The following is an 18,244-nucleotide window of genomic DNA, read 5'->3' on the forward strand; positions in this document are numbered from 1 at the left end:
TAGACAGACCTATGGAGAACAGTGACACGCGCAGAGCATTCCGCGTTTACTGCGACACAAAACAAAACGCACTGTATGTAGTGCATTTCATATTGTAATTTAGACTTTAATGTAGCATCTGGCCGCACAAAAAAAGAATAAAAAAACCAAACAAAATGCCATGAAAATGTGGTGGTTTTCTGTAAAATGCTGTATGTGAAATTAGCCTAAAGAAAGCTTTCTGAGTAATGACTGCGCTTTCATCTACTTCGTAGCTTTCCTTTTATGAGAAATTATCCCCAAATCATGACCTGGGCTTAAGTTGAGAAATCCTGAGTAGGAAACATGCACACTCCGTTTCTTTATTAGTGAAAATCCACTTTAACTTATAAATACCTAATAGTCAAACTTCTGTGGTGATATATTTCTTGATCGGCTGCCACCACTAGGGGGAGCTTACGGCATACTGCTTATACATGAAATAAAACATCATGCAGTAAGCTGCCCCTAGTGGTAGGCAGCCAGAGATTCATAATTTTACTTTGTCTATGCAGGGGAATGGAGGAAGCTCTTACTACTTTTAGACCTGAAAATTAGTGTTAAAAGGTGGACATTCACATTTCACTTGTGGTACTCCTTGAAAAAAGCTTGTTGCGAGCTCAAACGTCGCTACTTTTGGAATAAACAAACCCCTTTTTGTTTATTCTGCTGCCTGACCTTGGACTTTATTGATTACTAAGTTACTTTGAACCTGGTACCCTCCCGGCATCCACCATATATTTTGGATAGCTTATTTTTAGCTTGTTCAGTGCTGCTAGCATCTTCTCGATCTTCATTGACCTTCACTTTAAGGTGTAAGGCCCCATGCACACGACCGTAGCTTTTATCTGTAATTACGGATAATCTGCGGACTCATTAATTTCTATAGGCCATGGACACCTTTCCACATAGTTTATCGATGTGTCTGGGCTGTAGAAATGATCCCCAAAATATACATGTCCTAATGCCCGCAGTTGCGGCAGACTCACCCATAGAAGTCTATGTCCACGTGCAAAATTGCATCTGTAGTCGTCCGTAATTGCGGAAGCGTTGCTGTGCGATGGCAGGAGATTCCCCAATAAAATGACGCCTGATCGATCACGTGAAATTTTCAAGGGCTTCAGTAATGTTTGGGACATAATTTTTAGCCTCCCTTTTTTTTGCGGATCTGTAAATACAGATGCACCATGGACCGTATTTGCAGACAGCGTGCCAGATATGAGCAGGACTACGGATCCGTATTTACGGTCAGTAAAATACACTAGGGTCATGTGCATGGGGCCTAAATGAGCTGTAACCCATTTAGGCCTCATTCACAAGGCAGTATATTTTGGTATTTGTAGGTTCTGCTCCAGGCTGCTTTCACACAAACGTATTTTACATCCGTATTCCAGTAGTTTTCTTTCTGTCCGTATTATGGAGCTAATGTTAATCGGAGTCTATCTATATGGACATATAAAATACACGCGTATTTTAAAAACATAGCATTCATTATTTACCTCCGTTTTGCGTTTGGAATCACCCATTGAAGTCTATGGAGAGTGATTAATCTATAGATACATCCGTATATGATCCATTTTTAAGGTGACTTTCTCATGTAGTTACATTTCCTGCCTACACAGTCCATCTGTGCGAAGTGGCACAAAGACTTGGGTGAAATTTCTCAAGAAAGTTGAGGCAGAATTTTTCGTTCTACCTCAAACATCGCTTTTAGTGCATCATGGAATATTTTGCACTAGTTCACCATTGTATTATACACAATTTTTGTTTAGGATTTGGAAGGGGGAGTCAGCCACTTGACCACTGCAGATCTCATATCTCTCTTTTGGAGATGTCCAAAGCTTTATCTGTACTGGAGAGAGAGGCGACTAATAAGTCGGGGGAAGTGTATTAGACAGAAGTTTAGACAGAGGGTTTCCCTCTACCCAGTGTTGTTTGTTGGGGGATGAACTCTTTAAAAATCTCCATCCATTAATGTGACTATAATAAGAGCGTTATTCGTGGCCAAACTTAATACTATGATTATAGCGGTCTAAAAAAAAGCAACAAAAACCTGCACACTTTTAGCCTGAAAAAAACAGGCTGAATTACAGGATAGATAATAAAAGGTCTCTCTCAATGGAACAAAAATCCAAAATGGTTCTTGGATTGCCGGAAATCTTGGTTATCGATATCAAGTGATGAACTTCGTTTTCTGGTTCTTTCTCATCTCTCCTCATATTGAGGTGGGTGGTTTCGATGACTTTTTTGACATGTGAATATTAAAAACATAAATAACTCCACAGCCCATCGGTATTGTGATGCAATACTGGTGACAAACTGATGCAATATAAACCGTAATACAAAGCCATATATATATAAAAATATAACAAATTGTATTAATCACAGAAATAAGACAAACATTTAAAAAGGTATATAATAAATAAGAAGGGGTTCTATACATGGAGTTGCCTATGTACTAAGAGAGGGAGGTTGTTTCTTTGGGACACTGCCTAGCCCGCCACTATAATGCATTAGGAGTTCATAAAATTATAATAAACCGTAATACGTTCATATTGTGGACTTTTCCTCTGGCCTCTTTCACTCGAGCATATTGGTAAAAGTATAATGGAAAGATTTGTACCTCTTCTGTGTTCTGGACCCAGTACTAGTTTTTGGTTTACAAATACAGAAGCAAAATAATTTCCAAAAGCATTCCTTGTTGAAATGGCCTTATAATATGATGTATTTTCAGAAGCTAGCCCACTTGTTGACCATTTCCAGGCCTAAGCTGCAATACCAAACACAGCCCATGGACAAGAGTGGCGCAGATTTGGTTTTTTTCTTTGAAGGAGGGGAAGAAGACTCTTTAAAGGGAATTTGTTAGCAGAAAATGACATTGTTTAAATCAAGTTTTTATGTTAAACATTTTTTAAACACTTTTAGTGATTTTTATTTTCTATGTTGTTATCTATATTAAAAAATATCCTAGGATTTTGCAATTTTTACTCTGGTCACAGAACCTCACAATAGACTTCCTGTTCTGTAGCGATCACTTGTCAGCATTCATCTCATCATCTTTACAGGCACAATTACAGTGAAAGGTAACACCTCTAGGTTACCTATAGGTTACCTATAGGTGATGAGCACAACTCTCTTCCTCCCTGTACGAGATTACAAGGTAAACGAGATTTCTTTTCCCTTGCTGGAAATCTCACAGAAAAGATTCAGAAGTGTCAGGATTCTGAATACACATGACGTCCAGGCTGGAGGTCATGTATATTCATTATCAGGACACTTGATTAACGTTAATGTCTGTTGTGTGTGTGTGTGTATGTGGCTGCACATCGCGTTCTAGTAAGAACGCGATGCTGCTGTGTAAATGAATGGAGAAGAGTGCATGACGCTGACTGGTCACTGATCGGTCAGCGTCATACACTCCTCTGTACAACGCCCACTTGGTCGAAAGTAAAACACGCCCACTTAGGCATTAAGAAACTCCTTAGCATAAATGTAAAATCGCTAATAAAGTGGTTTAAAATAGATAGTTTTTCTAAATAAAAAACATTACTGTCACCTACATTATAGCGCTGATCTCCTTATGTAGGAGATAGGGCACTTATAATGTGGTGACAGAGCCTCTTTAAATGGACACTGGTTTATGTTTGACAGAACATGGCATGATTTTTTATTTATTTATGTCAGATCGAAGGGAGTCAAGAAAAAAACCTCCATATAAGATCAGAGGCATACGGAGGAACAGCACCTATTACGGTTCTATACAGAGCCATAATACGACTGTGTGCATGAGCCCTTGCATAGTGGGTTGAAAAGTAACATACAGTATGTCCATCAAGTTCAATATTTTCTATTTACAAACCCCAGAGGAATTCTTAGAATTTAAAAATTCCTTTCTGACCCTTTATTGGCAATCAGACTGGCTTAAATCATCAGTCAACCGTGTTAACATGTTGTATTATGAAGCTATAGGCACTCCATGTGCCACCCTGCAACGCCTCTGTACAACACCGTATTATGGGGATATTCTCCCTTAGAAGCAGTTTGTATAGGGAGAAATATTTTCTATAATATGAAGTATGCCAGAATTTTTTTTATTTTGGATTCATATGGAAGCTGAAAGACTAAAAACAGCAACTCTGTAGGCCTCCATATGAAATTAGAGCTGCTGCCCCTTCATTCTCAGGGTTACCAACCTCTGGGATCCCTACCTTACACACTTGTGCCATATCCACAGAATATTCCATAAATAGATGCAGGTTCCACACCAATTTTAAGAATGGGAGTCATCCAGCCTGGTAAGGCGGCCGCCACATCTTGGTGGAAGATGAATGGAGAGGTAGCCGCTCCATATGGGAGTTAGGAAAACAGCAGAGCAAGCGGGCTCAGCGGTATCCATAACTCCCATGGAAATCAATAGAAAGCCACACACATGCACCGTTACCTCAGCGCTCCTTCCTGTGGCAGTAGCCTCACAAGGTGGGACAGGGGTCGGATGACCTCCATGCTCGAGATAGGTGTGGGTCCAGTGTTGGGACCCGCATCTATCACACGTATGTGATAGATGCCATAAAGATGGGTATAACCCTTAGGCCTTATTCACACGAACGTGTTTAACGTCCATGATACGCATGTGAAAATCACACGCGTCGCACGGAACTATGTTAGTGAATCGGGCCGTTCAGACAATCCGTGATTTTCACGCAGCGTGTGTCCGCTGCGTAAAAGTCACGACATGTCCTATACTTGGCCCTTTTTCGCGCATCACGCACCCATTGAAGTCAATGGGTGCGTGAAAATCACGCGCAGCACGCGGAAGCACTTCCGTGTGTCGCACGTGATTAGCGCAACAGTAAAGAAATGAAGGAAAAAATAAAAGCACTTCTTTCATTTATTTTTCTAAACAACAAAACCGCGTGTCATAAGGATGGCATATGCGTGAAAATCACACAGCCACGCACCATTCACTGACGCAAAACGCACACACGTGTGTGAATTTCGCCTTACGGCTAGGGCTACAACTTGTGGTCACGCAAAATTAAAGAGGCTCTGTCACCACATTATAAGTGCCCTATCTTGTATATAATATGATCGGCGCTGTAATGTAAAGAAGTCAGCGTCATACACTTCTCTTCATTCATGCCCAACTTTATTCACAGCACGGCTGGAAGCGATGTCTGGACATTCTGCCGTCACTCTGGTAAAGGACCTGCGGGAGTAAGTGACATCACAGCGTGATCTCGCTGTGCTGTAAATAAAGCTGGGCATGAATGAAGAGCAGTGTATGACGCAGATTGGCCAGTGTCATACTTTTCTTTACAATGCCCACTTTGTGAAACAAAAAATTTGCATAAATGTAAAAACCATCAGAACTTTGTCAATAAACATTTTTTTTTTTTTTTTTTTTTAAACACAACAAAAAAAAAAGTAGTTACCTACAACAAAACGTTTATTAAATTAGGTAGGAGATAGAGAAGTATTCAACTGGTGACAGAGCCTCTTTAAGCCAGGAGTGGATCTAAAAGAGAATAAGAAATCAAAAAGGAAAGACTGATATCAGGATGACACTAAGGCCAGAATCACACACAAAGTTTTGATGCAGCTTTTTGTAGCAATTCTTGGCTCCCCTTTTTGAGCCAAAATCAGAAGTGGATCCAAAAGGAAAGAAAAATCTACAAAAACCTGATGCATCTCCTTTGTTTTGTATCCGCTGTGTTTGGTTAAAAAAAAAAAAAAAAACCTGACCCCAAATCTACACCAAAACTTTGTGTGATCCTGGCCTTACACAATTTTGAACCGCTTTAAAACCGGTGTGTGTAATCTTTGCCTTACACAAGCAAGTATGATAAAGAAAAAAGTGACCAAACATGATCAAGGTTTCAAAATAAACTCGTCACAATGAGGGTATGTTCACACGGCAGCGTCCGTTACGTCTGAAATTACGGTGCTGTTTTCAGGAGAAAACAGCACCGTAATTTCAGCCGTAATTTCATGTGCAGACGTCTTTCGCTGCGTCCATTACGGACGTAATTGGAGCTGTTTTTCTATGGAGTCCATGGAAAACAGCTCCATTTACGTCTGAAGAAGTGACAGGCACTTTTTACGCTCCGCCTTTTGACAGCGGAGCGTAAAAAAATGACCGTCGGCACAGAACATCGCAAGACCCATTCAAATGAATGGGCAGATGTTTGCCGACGATTTGGAGCCACATTTTCGGACGTAATTCGGGGCTAAAACGCCCGAATTACGTCCGTAAATAGTGTGTGTGAACCCAGCCTTACTCCGAACAATAATGGTATGCAGAGACTGAATGAGGAAAGACCTTTTAGGTTGGATTCACACATGCAGCTTATGATGCAGTTTTTTGTGTGTGGATACAACAGAGAGAATTATAAAAAAGTCATACCTTTGTACTTTATTTCTTTTCGAAAAACAAAAATGTATCAAAAACTTGTGAATCCAGCCCATAAGGCCTTATTCAGACGAGAGTGCCCGTTTTGTGTCCGCCAAAATACAGAGCGTATTTCATGCATTTCAGTTCCGTGTGGCATCAGTGTTCCCGTTTTGTTTTTTTCCCTCTCATTTCTTTAGCAACTGGTGCGTGAAAAACACAGACAGCACACAGATATAATCCATGTGCTGTCTGTGTTTTCCACGAACACATTGACATCAATGGGCGACATGGTCCGCCAAAACGGACCAGAATAGGACACGCAGTGAGTTTCACGCAACGGACATATGCTGTGTGAAAAACCACGGACGTGTGAATAGCCCACTGAATTTAATAGTTCCGTGTGCTGTCCGCTTTTTTTTTAACGGACAGCAGACGGACGTATAATACGCTCGTCTGAATAATGCCTGTCACAGGGAATATATTTGTTGATGCCCCAATAATATTAAACAACTTGAAAGCAGAATAAGATTGGGCGTGATCATTCGGAGATAAATGTCATGTTGGCTCTTACAATTTCATTTGATGCCATAGAAGAAATAAACAGCTAAGCCAATGAGAAGAACAGCTAAAAAGAACAGGAGAGTCAACTGGAGCTGGAACAGCAAGTAAGACAAAAGTCCATTTACGAGCATGGAGAAGGAAATGATGAAGAGTCTGGTGAGGTTACTGCTGTATTTCATCACGGCAGACATAATCAAGCCATTTAATGCCTGGCTTACGATGATCACCAAAACCCAAATGGAGAACCCATCCAAAAAACCACTGCTGTGACTTCCTGTCAAGTGAACCAGAAAGTTGACAATTATACCAAAAGAATATAAGAAAACGTTCTGTAGGTTGAGTGGGATTTTCTGAGTCTTCAGAGTCACCTCGGTGTAAACAGCAGACAGTCCAGAAATTAGGCAATAGATTACCATGAGGAGGAGGCCTTGTAGACTGATATAAAGATGAGCGTCGGTAGATTGTTCCTCTAGATCCTGAATGCCACCATAGCTGTAAAACACACCAGCCACTGCCAGTAAAGACAAGGCAAGCCACTTTCGGGTGGAGAGATTCTTGTGTAAGAAGACGCTGTACATTACAGCAGTACTGACAATCTTTAAGTTACTCAAGACTTGGAAGCTGCTCGGGTCCATATAGTGCTGCATGTGAACCACTAAATTATTATTGGTACCATACAGGATGGCAGGCAAAGCATAGGGAACGGCCAGCCGCCATGAGACTGGTAACTGCACGGATTTGCGATCCCAGATCAGAAGCATCACTACTGACATGATCAACTTGGATAATTCAATTAGAAGAACAACGGAAGATGAACTGAAAGGGATTTGTCCATCAACTCTGCACAAAGTTATCAGAGGAGCATGAGACCCATAAACGACTACTGACACCACTAGCATCAGTCCCCATAGTGCACACTGGAGCATCTCACCAGTGGGGGAACGTAATGATTTCTCTGGTCCCATATTATTAACAACAAACATCCCGGCTATGCCAGCGGTACTATATAACAGGCGGTTATGCAGATCTTTCCATAATTGGCATCACATTTCATTTATTTATATACAAATTAAAATGTGTCGGTGCAAATTTGAAGATACAGAAATAAAGCCTTGGACGAAAACAGTACATGTCAGGTAATAGATTAGCTAAATGAAAGTCATGTGTATGATATATGTGGAATCGGACCCAAGAAAGTAAAAGTATGAGTGTTGCGGCGCAGTTATAACGCGGGTAATTCACTCGTTGCTTGGCTGGTGATCTTTCCATTGGCTTTCGCCACGGCTCTGTAACATTTTATCCAAAACACAGTTTGCATTAAATATAGAGAAGTAAAATGAAGTAAAGCACGTAGCAGCACGTAATATATCTGCTGAGCTAACCCCAACTACAGATCCAGATGAGACAACTGCACACGTGGCAACACAGTGCGCAATTATCAAGTATCCAGTATCGTGAATAGTTCCAATAAAGCACTTAAAGCATCGAGGGAGCGGTTAATGGAATGTCAGCACTTTCTTTCCAGTCTAATCCGGCCCTTTTCTTAAAGAACCAAGGTAGTCCTTGATAGTCTTCTCCACATTGGGCACAGCATAGGCTTGGGCAGCGTAAATTCCTGTGCAAGTTCCTACCACAAAGCCAAGGAAAGCAGAAGCCCTGAGTTTAGAAACAACATAGCCAGCCAGGAATCCCTTGAGAAATGGAGAGCTAAGAAGAGTGCCTTCCTGTAACAGACAATGTCAACAATTTTAAAATAAAGATTATTTTTGGAAACGCACACATTCATCTTTGATGATCCTAGACTTGTATATCAGGGTATTGAATATAAAATCCAAATCGGTATAGAACTCACAAATACAAGCCTAGCTGGAACCTAAACTACACATTACACCCCCATTAATTTACTTGTAATAAGTGATATCACGGAGTTATTCTAAAATATTCATAAGGCCTGTATTAGATTTATGATGCGCTCGGTCAGTTAACAACACTATGAATCAGACAGACAGAAGAATAACCTAGCGAAATAATGTCCGTCCATGTATTACGCGGTCAATTATTAGTTTAAAATGTATTGACCGATGCAGCTTCCCCAGCAATAACAGCGGATCGCTGGATTGGCTAATATTTCTTCCCTTTAAGACAATAGAGGCTAAAATGCGTATTCATAATTTAGCCTTAGGGTCTTATTTTTATTATAGGTCTGTATTTTCGCCATATAAAAAGGGGAAATTGCCAGTTTGAAGCAATAGCGCAAACTTGCTCATCCAGCAAGATGGCTGCCAGTCCCATGGAGAATAGTCAAAAAAAACAAACATGTGGTGGTAAAGACATTATCTCCAACCACTTTATGACCAAACAACGTATCTATGCCACATCAATGACGTCTAAATTTTCATAAGTTCATTGAACTTCCAGAACACTATTTAAAGCATTCAATGTGAGAACACTTTGTAAGTGCGGTCGTCTGTAAAGTAGGAAAGATCATTAGATAAAATATTACCTGAGATACTCCAGCCTGTACTTCAGTCTCCAGTTTACGCTGCAGGCCTTCTAGCTGATCTTTGAGAAAGGCAAGGTCCTTTAATTTTGGGGAGCCCTAGTAAAAACACAAGGAGATAGATGAATGCAACCAAAAATCTCTAATATTAAGACCAATGTGTATCCCCAGAATAGGATCAGAACTGTGAAAACAGTGACAATATTACAGACAGTCTAACGAATATTGTATTTCACCTACACTGCACAGTCCAATAAGTATGGCACGTCGCCAGAGGCATCTAAAATAGTCGCAAATGCTGGGGCCCTTTCAAGTCAGTTCACCTTAACTAAACGGTACCCGACAGGGATTCCCTCTCTCCCCCCATCTTCTTTAACCTCTCCATTGAACCTCTTGCGGAAATGCTGCGCTCTAATCCCGTTCTCTCTGGTATTCAGGTAGGGAAATTTACCAATAAAACAGCACTTTTCGCTGATGATGTAATGGTCATGTGTACAGACCCAGTACATTCTTTAGCGGCTACCTTTGACGTCCGAGAGATTTAGTCAGGTCTCCTTTTATAAATTAAATAGAGATATGTCCCAAATCCTCCCCCTGAACATCCCTCCCACGGACTTGCAGTTTTTGAAACAACGATATCTGCTGGATTGGCAAACAGGAGAAATATCCTATCTAGGAATTAAACGAACATTCCCATCCACTAAAACCTATGAGCCCAATTTCCCTCCTATCCTTGATATTCTACGGAAGGACATTATACATTTCTCATAGTATATGGTTTCCTGGCTGGGTAGAGTGGCTGCATACAAAATAATGCATCTCCCCAAGCTTCTATACCTTTTTCGGACTCTACCAATTCACTTGCCCAATTATTTTTTTTCGGCTGCCCATAAGATCTTAATGAACTTTGTGTGGAACAATAAACATCCCCGTATGTGCGCTTCAATTCTCACTAGACACAGAGGGGTGGGAGGTATAGGGATCCCGAACATTCGAGACTATTATAGAGCGTGCGTTTTAGATCAATTAACCCACTGGTGGCAACACAATAGGGGTAAACATTGTCTTGATATTGAAACTCAACTGAGTGGAAATAAGACACTACAAACAGACCTTATAAACTCGATATGGCAACGCCATAGTCGTCCTGTGTACTCAACTTCCATTTCCACCTCTCGTGTGGTGTGGTCTCGGTTTCTTTCCTCTATCCCTCATGATTGTATCTGCAGAAGCTTACGCTCTTACTAATTGAGGAACATATCCCTTCCATTGATTTGTCAGTGTGGCGAGCTAATGGCATGCTCTCCATTAATGACCTATATGACCAGGGGGGCACCATCATTCCAACACAACTCCGACAAGTTTCAAATTTCTAATAAAGATTTCTGTAAGTTTTTCCAAATACGACATTTCTTACAACATAAAGTACCTACCTCTAAGTGTATTAGAAAGGAGATTGTCCATCTCTCGAACAAATCTCCAAAACGTAAAGGTATATCCTTATTCTACAATTTGCGAGCAGGGAAAAACACCTTTGCAAGGCCCCCCCCCCCCCCCTGCTCAAATGGGAAGGAGAGCTTGCCGCCACATTTCCTGTGAAACAATGGGAAACTGCATTTCACCCACCTTGTATATAAGATTTTCTGAAGCACCTTATATCAGGAAGCGGTTTCAAAAACCAGCTTGAGATGGTACTTTTACCCTTCTAGACTGCATTTAATGTTCCCTACATCTTCACCCTTATGCTGGAGAATTTGTGGGTCCATCGGTACCCTTCTACATATCTTATGGAATTGCCCTAAAATCCAATCCTTATGGCAAGATGCCTACAATATAATTTCGAACATTACGGATATGGAGTTCTCATTGAATCCGGAACTAGCTCTGTTATTCATTGGCCTAGAAAGGTTCCCACCTCCCTATATCACAGTAGTCGCCCATGTACTTATGGCCACTAAATTCGTGATTAAAAGACATTGGAAGAAATTGTCCCCTCCCCTCATCCAGGAAGTGGTGACTTCGGTCAACACTACTTACATGTATGAACACTTGCTGACTAATCAAGAGCTGCAACAATCCAAATTTAAGAACAAATGTAACTGTTGGTCTCAAACTTATTTAAAGAGCTGATCTATTCCATTTATCCTCCAGGTCTGCTGGCGGCCTGTGGTCCTCTTATCGGGTGCTGAGGTCTGTCTTTTGGAGGTTTGCTCGATTTGGAACGATTTATGCATTACTGTACTTCCCGATTACTTCCTTGGTCTGGTACTTGTAATATGTGTTTCATTTTTACAGGTCATGCATGCACTGTTGTAATGGAATGCTAACTGTACAAAAATGTTCACTTACATCTCAGGCTGTTATGTTTTTTAGCCTTTGTAGATTGTACGACTATTTTGTCAAGTTTTGATTGATGTTAATTTGGAAAATCTCAATAAAAATTTACTGATTTAAAATGGTCGCAAATGCGACTACAAAATATAGGATTTAGCTTCAAAATTTTAAATACTTCGAAGCCAAAGATGCCCAAATGATTTCTTTAGCCTGTAGCCCTGTTTGGGGGTCTTCACACTATAGTGTAGATTGGAGTTGCCACTGGCTCTTCAGCAGACGAACTGGTGTTGCCTACTGATAAGCGCCACCAGAACTTCCAGTCCTCATGACAGAGAGGAAGTACCCCATATCTTATCAGTCACAGCAGCACTCGCTCAGGTGGGCTCTATATTTCGGAAATGTGCAGGCGCCAGCAGCTTACCCCTGCAATATCAGCTGATCATGACATCTACATTTGGCAATGTATTATATTTTAGGAAGTCACGGTATATGTAATTCTCTTGTCTATTGGAATAGGATCACAAAAAGTAAAAGGAGTTGTCAAGAATTCTATCGATAGTAAATGAAAGACAGAAACCCGTATGGACGCATGCACCAGCGTTGGGAGGGTAGCAGTAGAAATTAAGATCATTGTCAAGTTTCTCTATCCCATTCCCTGCAGCTTCCTGTCTTTAGTTTACTATCGATCAGGTTAGGGCTGGTCAATTAAATAGAAGAAAAAAAAAACAAAACCAAAATTCTGCGCAATTATTTAACGTTATCTTGCGAATTGCCCATGTAGATAGCGCCATTGAGGCTACTCCTGGAGCGGAATTCCCTGCCAGAGCAAGGCAACGCTCTGGCAGGGGATTCCGCTCCAGGAGTAGCCACTGACTATATATTGACAGTGACATCAAGGGTTTCCCCGGGCACAGCGCATAAAGTACCAATATGCCCAGGGAGTCCTCAGCGAGCGGAGGAGCTCCATCTGCTCCTACGCTCTGAACGAATGCCGAAGCAGAGGGTTCAACTGTATCTGCGTCCTGAAGATGCAGATACAGTTGAGAGTGGGACACCGCCCAAAATCCGGAACTTTCCTGCTGAATCCGGGACAGTTGGGAGGTATGACTATGGGGGCAATATACTGTGTGGGAGCAGTGTCAGGGGGTATATTATAAACAGTAGTATACAGCAGCCTCAGGGGATAAATATTAATTTAATGGTGTAGCATACAAATAGGAGGCGTAGCATACAAATAGGAGGCGTAGAATGCAAAAAAGGGGTGTGGGCTAAATAATCGTTCACTAATTGTAATCGAGGTTACACGTTCATTGCAGAGAGTGAAATACACAGCTGTGTATTTCAAATCTATGAAATTTGGTCTCACCCTTAGGTCTTATTCACACGGCCGTGTTCGATCCATAATATATGGACCGCATGTTGACTGCGTTTCCCGGACCGAACACAGTTCAGGGAGCCGGGCTCCTAGCATCATAGTTATGTCCCTGCATGAATTGTAAAAAATGGTTCCTAGACTGTCAGAACTGGTTACTGAAGTCTAAAATACTTTGTTCAACCCTTGACATCGGGTAGATTAGAAATCACATGACTCACATAAAAATTTGAATTCTTCCTTCTGGTGAGTCAAAAGTGGGCCCATGTTTGTATGTTAGGGCGCTGCACGTACATCAATTTCCTATTTATAAGAATCACTCCCTAGATGTGTGACAAACACAAGATGGAAACTGGAAAAAGACACGAACGTTGCAGTATAACATGTATGTGCTGCCGCATAGGCAAAATACAGCATGCTGCAAATAGTGGACAGTATTCTGTGGATAGTTTTGCAAGGACGTGGCTGCCAGAAACCAGCAGAATATTGCCCAGAGCATCACACTGCCTCTGCCTGTATCCCATAGTGCACCCTGGTACCATCTCTTCCTCAGCTAAGCGAGGCAAACACACCCAGCCATCCGCATGACGTATTGAAAAAAACAATTGTGATTCATCAGACCAGGCCACCTTCTTTTATTGCCCCATGGTCCAATCCTAATGCTCGTATGCCCATTGTAGGCACTTTGACCGGTTCGCGGCTACACAGCCCCAAACGTAGCAAATGGATGCACTGTGTGTTCGGACACCTTTCTATCATAGCCATGCAATAACTTCTGCAGCAATTTCTGCTATAGCAGATCATCTGTAGGATAGAACCAGACGGGTTAGCATTCGCATCAAATGAGCATTGGGCACCCATGACCCGGTCACTGGTTCCCTAATTGTCTTTCTTTGGACCACCTTTGGTGGGTACTAACCCCTACAGACCAGATACACCCCACAAGACCTGCCGTTTTGGAGTTGCTTTGATCCAATCACCTAACCATCCCAATTTGGCCCTTGTCAGAGTCGCTCAGACCCTTACTCTTGCCCATTTTTCCTGATTCCAACACCTCAACTTCAAGAACTGACTGTTCACTTACTGCCTAATATATAATCACCCTTTGACAGGTGCCATTGTAAAGCGATAATCAACATTACTCACTTCTGTCAGGGGTTTATAGGTTATAGCTGAACCCACCCTTTCACGATTGGAGCCTCCCTGTATGGAAATTAGACACGTGTCCCTGGAGTGCAGTATAAAATCAAGTGAGCAAGTCTTCCATGGATCAGTTTCAGTGCAAATCCACAATAAAATGGGAAAATCGCGCGATCTGAGCGACTTCAAACGAGGCATGGTCATTAGTGCTAGACTAGCCGGGGCCTGTATTTCAAAGACTGTTAACATTGTGGTTGTCTCGTGCAACGGTGTCGAGAGTAAACCAAGAATGGTGTGATCGAGGAAAAACATCCAGCGAAAGGGGACCCTGTGGACGTCAACAATTTGTAGACGAAAGGGGTCAAGACTCATTTTTAGGAACAGGTGGTGAACAGTTAACCCCTTCCCACTCCTGGACATACTATTAGGTCATGATAAGCTCATCATTCGCGCTCCATGACCTAATAGTATGTCCTGCATGAAACACAGCGCCGTTCGCGTTCGTGAGCTGTGATCGCTGCGGTTTCCGACAGCAGGCTATCATAGCTCAATGTGCTGGGACCAATAGAGATGGTCCTGCCTTCACGATCGCCGCTACTGGTTAGTCAGTGACTAACTGTCCAATAGCAGCGATCGTTGTCTTCACGACCTCTCCGACATCAATTCGTGCCGCACCCGCCCTGAACGTCTGTGTTGGAGTTAGAGGGGCGTTCAGAGCGGGAGAGAGCGAGAGCAAAAAAAAGTATCCAAAAAAAATAATAATAATAAATCACTTTTTTCTGCTTCTCACCTCACCCATCCACTTCCCACCCCTGTTCCCTTCCTCCTTGTGTTCCCCCCCACGTTTTTGGTCAGTGATCTCCTATTACTGACCACTTCTAAGGCCTCATGCACACGACTGTAGCCATGTGTATTGCCGTGATTTTCGGGTCGGCCGGGGGCGGAGTGTCATCAGCGGGCCGTGCACATGGCCCCGTCGATTATTTCCTATGAGCCTGGACCATGCACGGACCAAGGAAACCACGGTTGTGTGCATGGGCCCATAGAAATGAATGGGGCCGCAAATTCTCCCGTGCATTTTCGGGGGAATTGTGGCCGCAATAGCACGTTCGTGTGCATGAGGCCTTAGTCTTCAGGACCACTTCTTGGTCCCTGGGGATTTTTTTTTTCTTTATAAAATATACAGTATATATAGAAAAAAATAAAATAGTTTCGACAATTCAACTAGTTAGTTTAGTATTAGGGTTAGTTAGAGTCAGGGAACGGTCAAAAAGTGTAGTTAGTTATAGCATGAGAGAATTTAACGTGAGGAATCTGTCACCGTAATTATGTTTAGTGTCAGGGAAGTCCACTTGTTCTCTAACAAACAAGAAAAAAACCACTTTCATGCTAGTTTAGGTAGCAGCCTATTGCTCCCAGTAAGGGAATTTAAAAAAAAAAAAAATTATGTATACCAAATACATTTTATACGTGTCGAAGCACAAACATGGCCCACGGACATTTACTGCCGAAGAGGCATTTTCGTTTCTTGCCTCCGACACAGACTCGTCGGATGGCGACTGTTTTATTTGTCGACCTCCTAATCCAGTGACGAAGAGGGACCCCCTAGGAGATGCTCCAGGACCACCACCACAGTTGAAACCCGCGAGAGAAGTGACCCCGCAACAATTGAAACCCCTGAGCAAAGTGACCCTATTTGGACCCACATACCAGACCATTATGAACCCTAAATCCCTGAGTACACAGGCAGCCAAGGAATCAAATTTAACACGGAAGGGCTCAGTAGGATGGACTTTTTCAAGTTCTTTTTTCTACTGAGGAGTTTATAGAGCTTATGGTCTCCCAGACAAATTGATATGTCCAACAGTACTTCACTAAGAACCCCACATCATTTTATGCCCAATCCCACAGGTGGACTCCTGTAGACGCAGCAGAGTTGGGCAAGTTCTGGGGACTGCTCTTGAACATGGGGATTCTGAAGAAGCATTCCATTAGGGCCTGCTGGAGTACAGACATGTTATACCACACCCCGATGTACCGCATGGCCATGTCCAGGATGCGTTATGAGGCAATACTTCGCTTATTACATTACGCAGATAATGAGCAGTGTCGACCCCGAGATGACCCCAGTTTTGACCGTTTATTAAAACGGAGACCCCCATTAGACCATTTTTCAGAGCCCGGTTTCCTCAAGCATTACACCCCCGAGAAGTGTATTTCTGTCAATGAATCCCTGGTACATTATAAAGGGAGGCTTCAATTCCACCATTACCTGCAGAGTAAGAGGGCAAGGTATGGCGCAAAGATGTATAAGCTGTGTGAGAGTGCATCAGGCTTTACCTACAAATTTAGGATATATGAAGGGAAGGACACCAGTATTCAGCCCCCAGAATGTCTCCCCCCCCCTTTACTGGGAGTTCATGCCAAAATTGTGTGGGCATTTGGTGCATCCACTGCTGGTCCAGGGTTACCGCCTCCACCTGGATAATTTTTATACCAGAGTCCCACTCTTCAAGTGCCTCGCTTCCAGAAGTCCTGCGGCATGCGGCACTGCTAGAAGAAATCTGAGAGGCCTCCCTAAGACATTCAGAAGTAGGGATGTCACGATACCAGAATTTGGACTTCGATACCGATACTTTGCGTAGCATTGCGATTTCAATACCAAAACGATACTTTGCCAACAGTAATAATACAAAAAAAAAAAAAGTTCTTCCATTTTCTGATGTGAGGCACGAGGTGTGATGAATTTTGAATGTGCCTCACATTAATAGTAATTAACCCCATCATGTTTCTCAGTCATAATGGGTTAGTGTGGGTACATGATGGGGTTAATTACTATTAATGTGAGGCACATGGAGGTTAAATTCATCACAACTCGTGCCTCACAATAAGTGAAAGAAAGCAGTTATTTTTTTTTTTTTTAGAGCGTACACATCATAAATGATGCAAAAAAATTGTTGTGCAAGTTATTACGGCCGCGCCAATACCGAATGTGTGTATATTTTATGTATTTTAATGTTTATTGTAAAAAAAGGCGTATGTGTATTTTTTTTTTTTTAATTTAACATTACTTATGTTTTTACTTTATTTTTAAACTTTAATGTACTGGCATATATCTATATGCCAGTACATTAGCCTGTGTACGGATAGTACACAGGCAGTTGTTAGGACATACCTAAGTATGCCCTAAGAGGAAATATGGTAAGACAGCCCTGGTGTCCTTCAATGGACCCTGGGCTGTCTAGCCATATATGGTATGTCCCTCAATCGCGTCACAGGCATCCCCCCCTTCTCATTTTCCCCTGAATGCTGCAGTCAGCTTTGATCGCAGCATTCAGGGGAATAACGATGGAGATAAGAGGTTTCTCTGATCTCCGCAGTTAGAACAGGGCTGCGGCTATATAATACAGCCATTGCCCCGCTCCTCGACATTAAGTGCGTGCGCGGTCAGCGGTCAGGCACTGAAGACAGAACATGGGGGTGTTTTGCAGTGCGCCCACCATGTTCTGTCTTCAGTGCCGCCGCTCATTAGTGCAGCGCTGGCCGCATCGCATCATCCTGACGGTGCGCACTTGCCAGGACTCAGGAGCGCGGCAATGACTGTATTACACAGCCGCAGCACCTCTCATACATTCATGTGTTCCTATACTTAGCTGTACGGCCATTTGGGGGTGCACGGTATCGAAACAGTATCGAAGTTTCGATGTATCGTGCATCCCTACTGAGAAGGGGTGAGAGCAGGGCACAATCCAGCAGCAACATAGTGTGTGTCAAGTACAAGAGAGATGGCCTTGTATTGACAATACATAGCCACACCAGTACGAGGTACTAGTACAGTGACCCCTAAACCAGACTGCATCCTGGACTACAATAGGTACATGGGAGGGGTGGACTTGTCATATCAAGTCCTGAAGCACTACAGGGCCAT

At 42.4% G+C, this 18,244-nt stretch overlaps 3 protein-coding genes across 3 annotated transcripts in view; 1 reads left to right on the forward strand and 2 right to left on the reverse strand.

Annotated features, from left to right (window-relative positions):
• Nucleotides 1–11,844, forward strand: part of LOC142750361 (uncharacterized) — a 69,974-nt gene extending 58,130 nt beyond the window's left edge. The window contains exon 11 of the mRNA XM_075859358.1: nucleotides 11,622–11,844. The gene's annotated coding sequence lies outside the window, so the exon portion shown is untranslated. The remainder of the gene's footprint in view (nucleotides 1–11,621) is intronic.
• On the reverse strand, nucleotides 6,405–7,958 carry SLC35A4 (solute carrier family 35 member A4). Its single transcript, XM_075856282.1, has one exon. It carries the CDS (start codon nucleotides 7,951–7,953, stop codon nucleotides 6,985–6,987), a length of 969 nt encoding a protein of 322 aa, XP_075712397.1. The 5' UTR covers nucleotides 7,954–7,958; the 3' UTR covers nucleotides 6,405–6,984.
• The window catches only part of LOC142748904 (SLC35A4 upstream open reading frame protein), a 30,975-nt gene continuing 20,729 nt past the window's right edge, over nucleotides 7,999–18,244 (reverse strand). Inside the window, exons 2-3 of the mRNA XM_075856283.1 lie at nucleotides 9,474–9,569; nucleotides 7,999–8,694 (exon numbers count right to left, since the gene is read on the reverse strand). Of these exons, the coding sequence (XP_075712398.1) occupies nucleotides 8,497–8,694; nucleotides 9,474–9,569 (294 nt within the window). The 3' untranslated portion in view covers nucleotides 7,999–8,496. The remainder of the gene's footprint in view (nucleotides 8,695–9,473; nucleotides 9,570–18,244) is intronic.

Source organism: Rhinoderma darwinii, chromosome 3, assembly GCF_050947455.1.
Source record: "Rhinoderma darwinii isolate aRhiDar2 chromosome 3, aRhiDar2.hap1, whole genome shotgun sequence".
Taxonomy (NCBI): Eukaryota; Metazoa; Chordata; class Amphibia; order Anura; family Rhinodermatidae; genus Rhinoderma; species Rhinoderma darwinii.

Coding starts and splice junctions, on each gene's coding strand:
- SLC35A4 (XM_075856282.1), bottom strand. CDS start 7,953: ATGTTTGTTGTTAATAATATGGGACCAGAGAAATCATTACGTTCCCCC.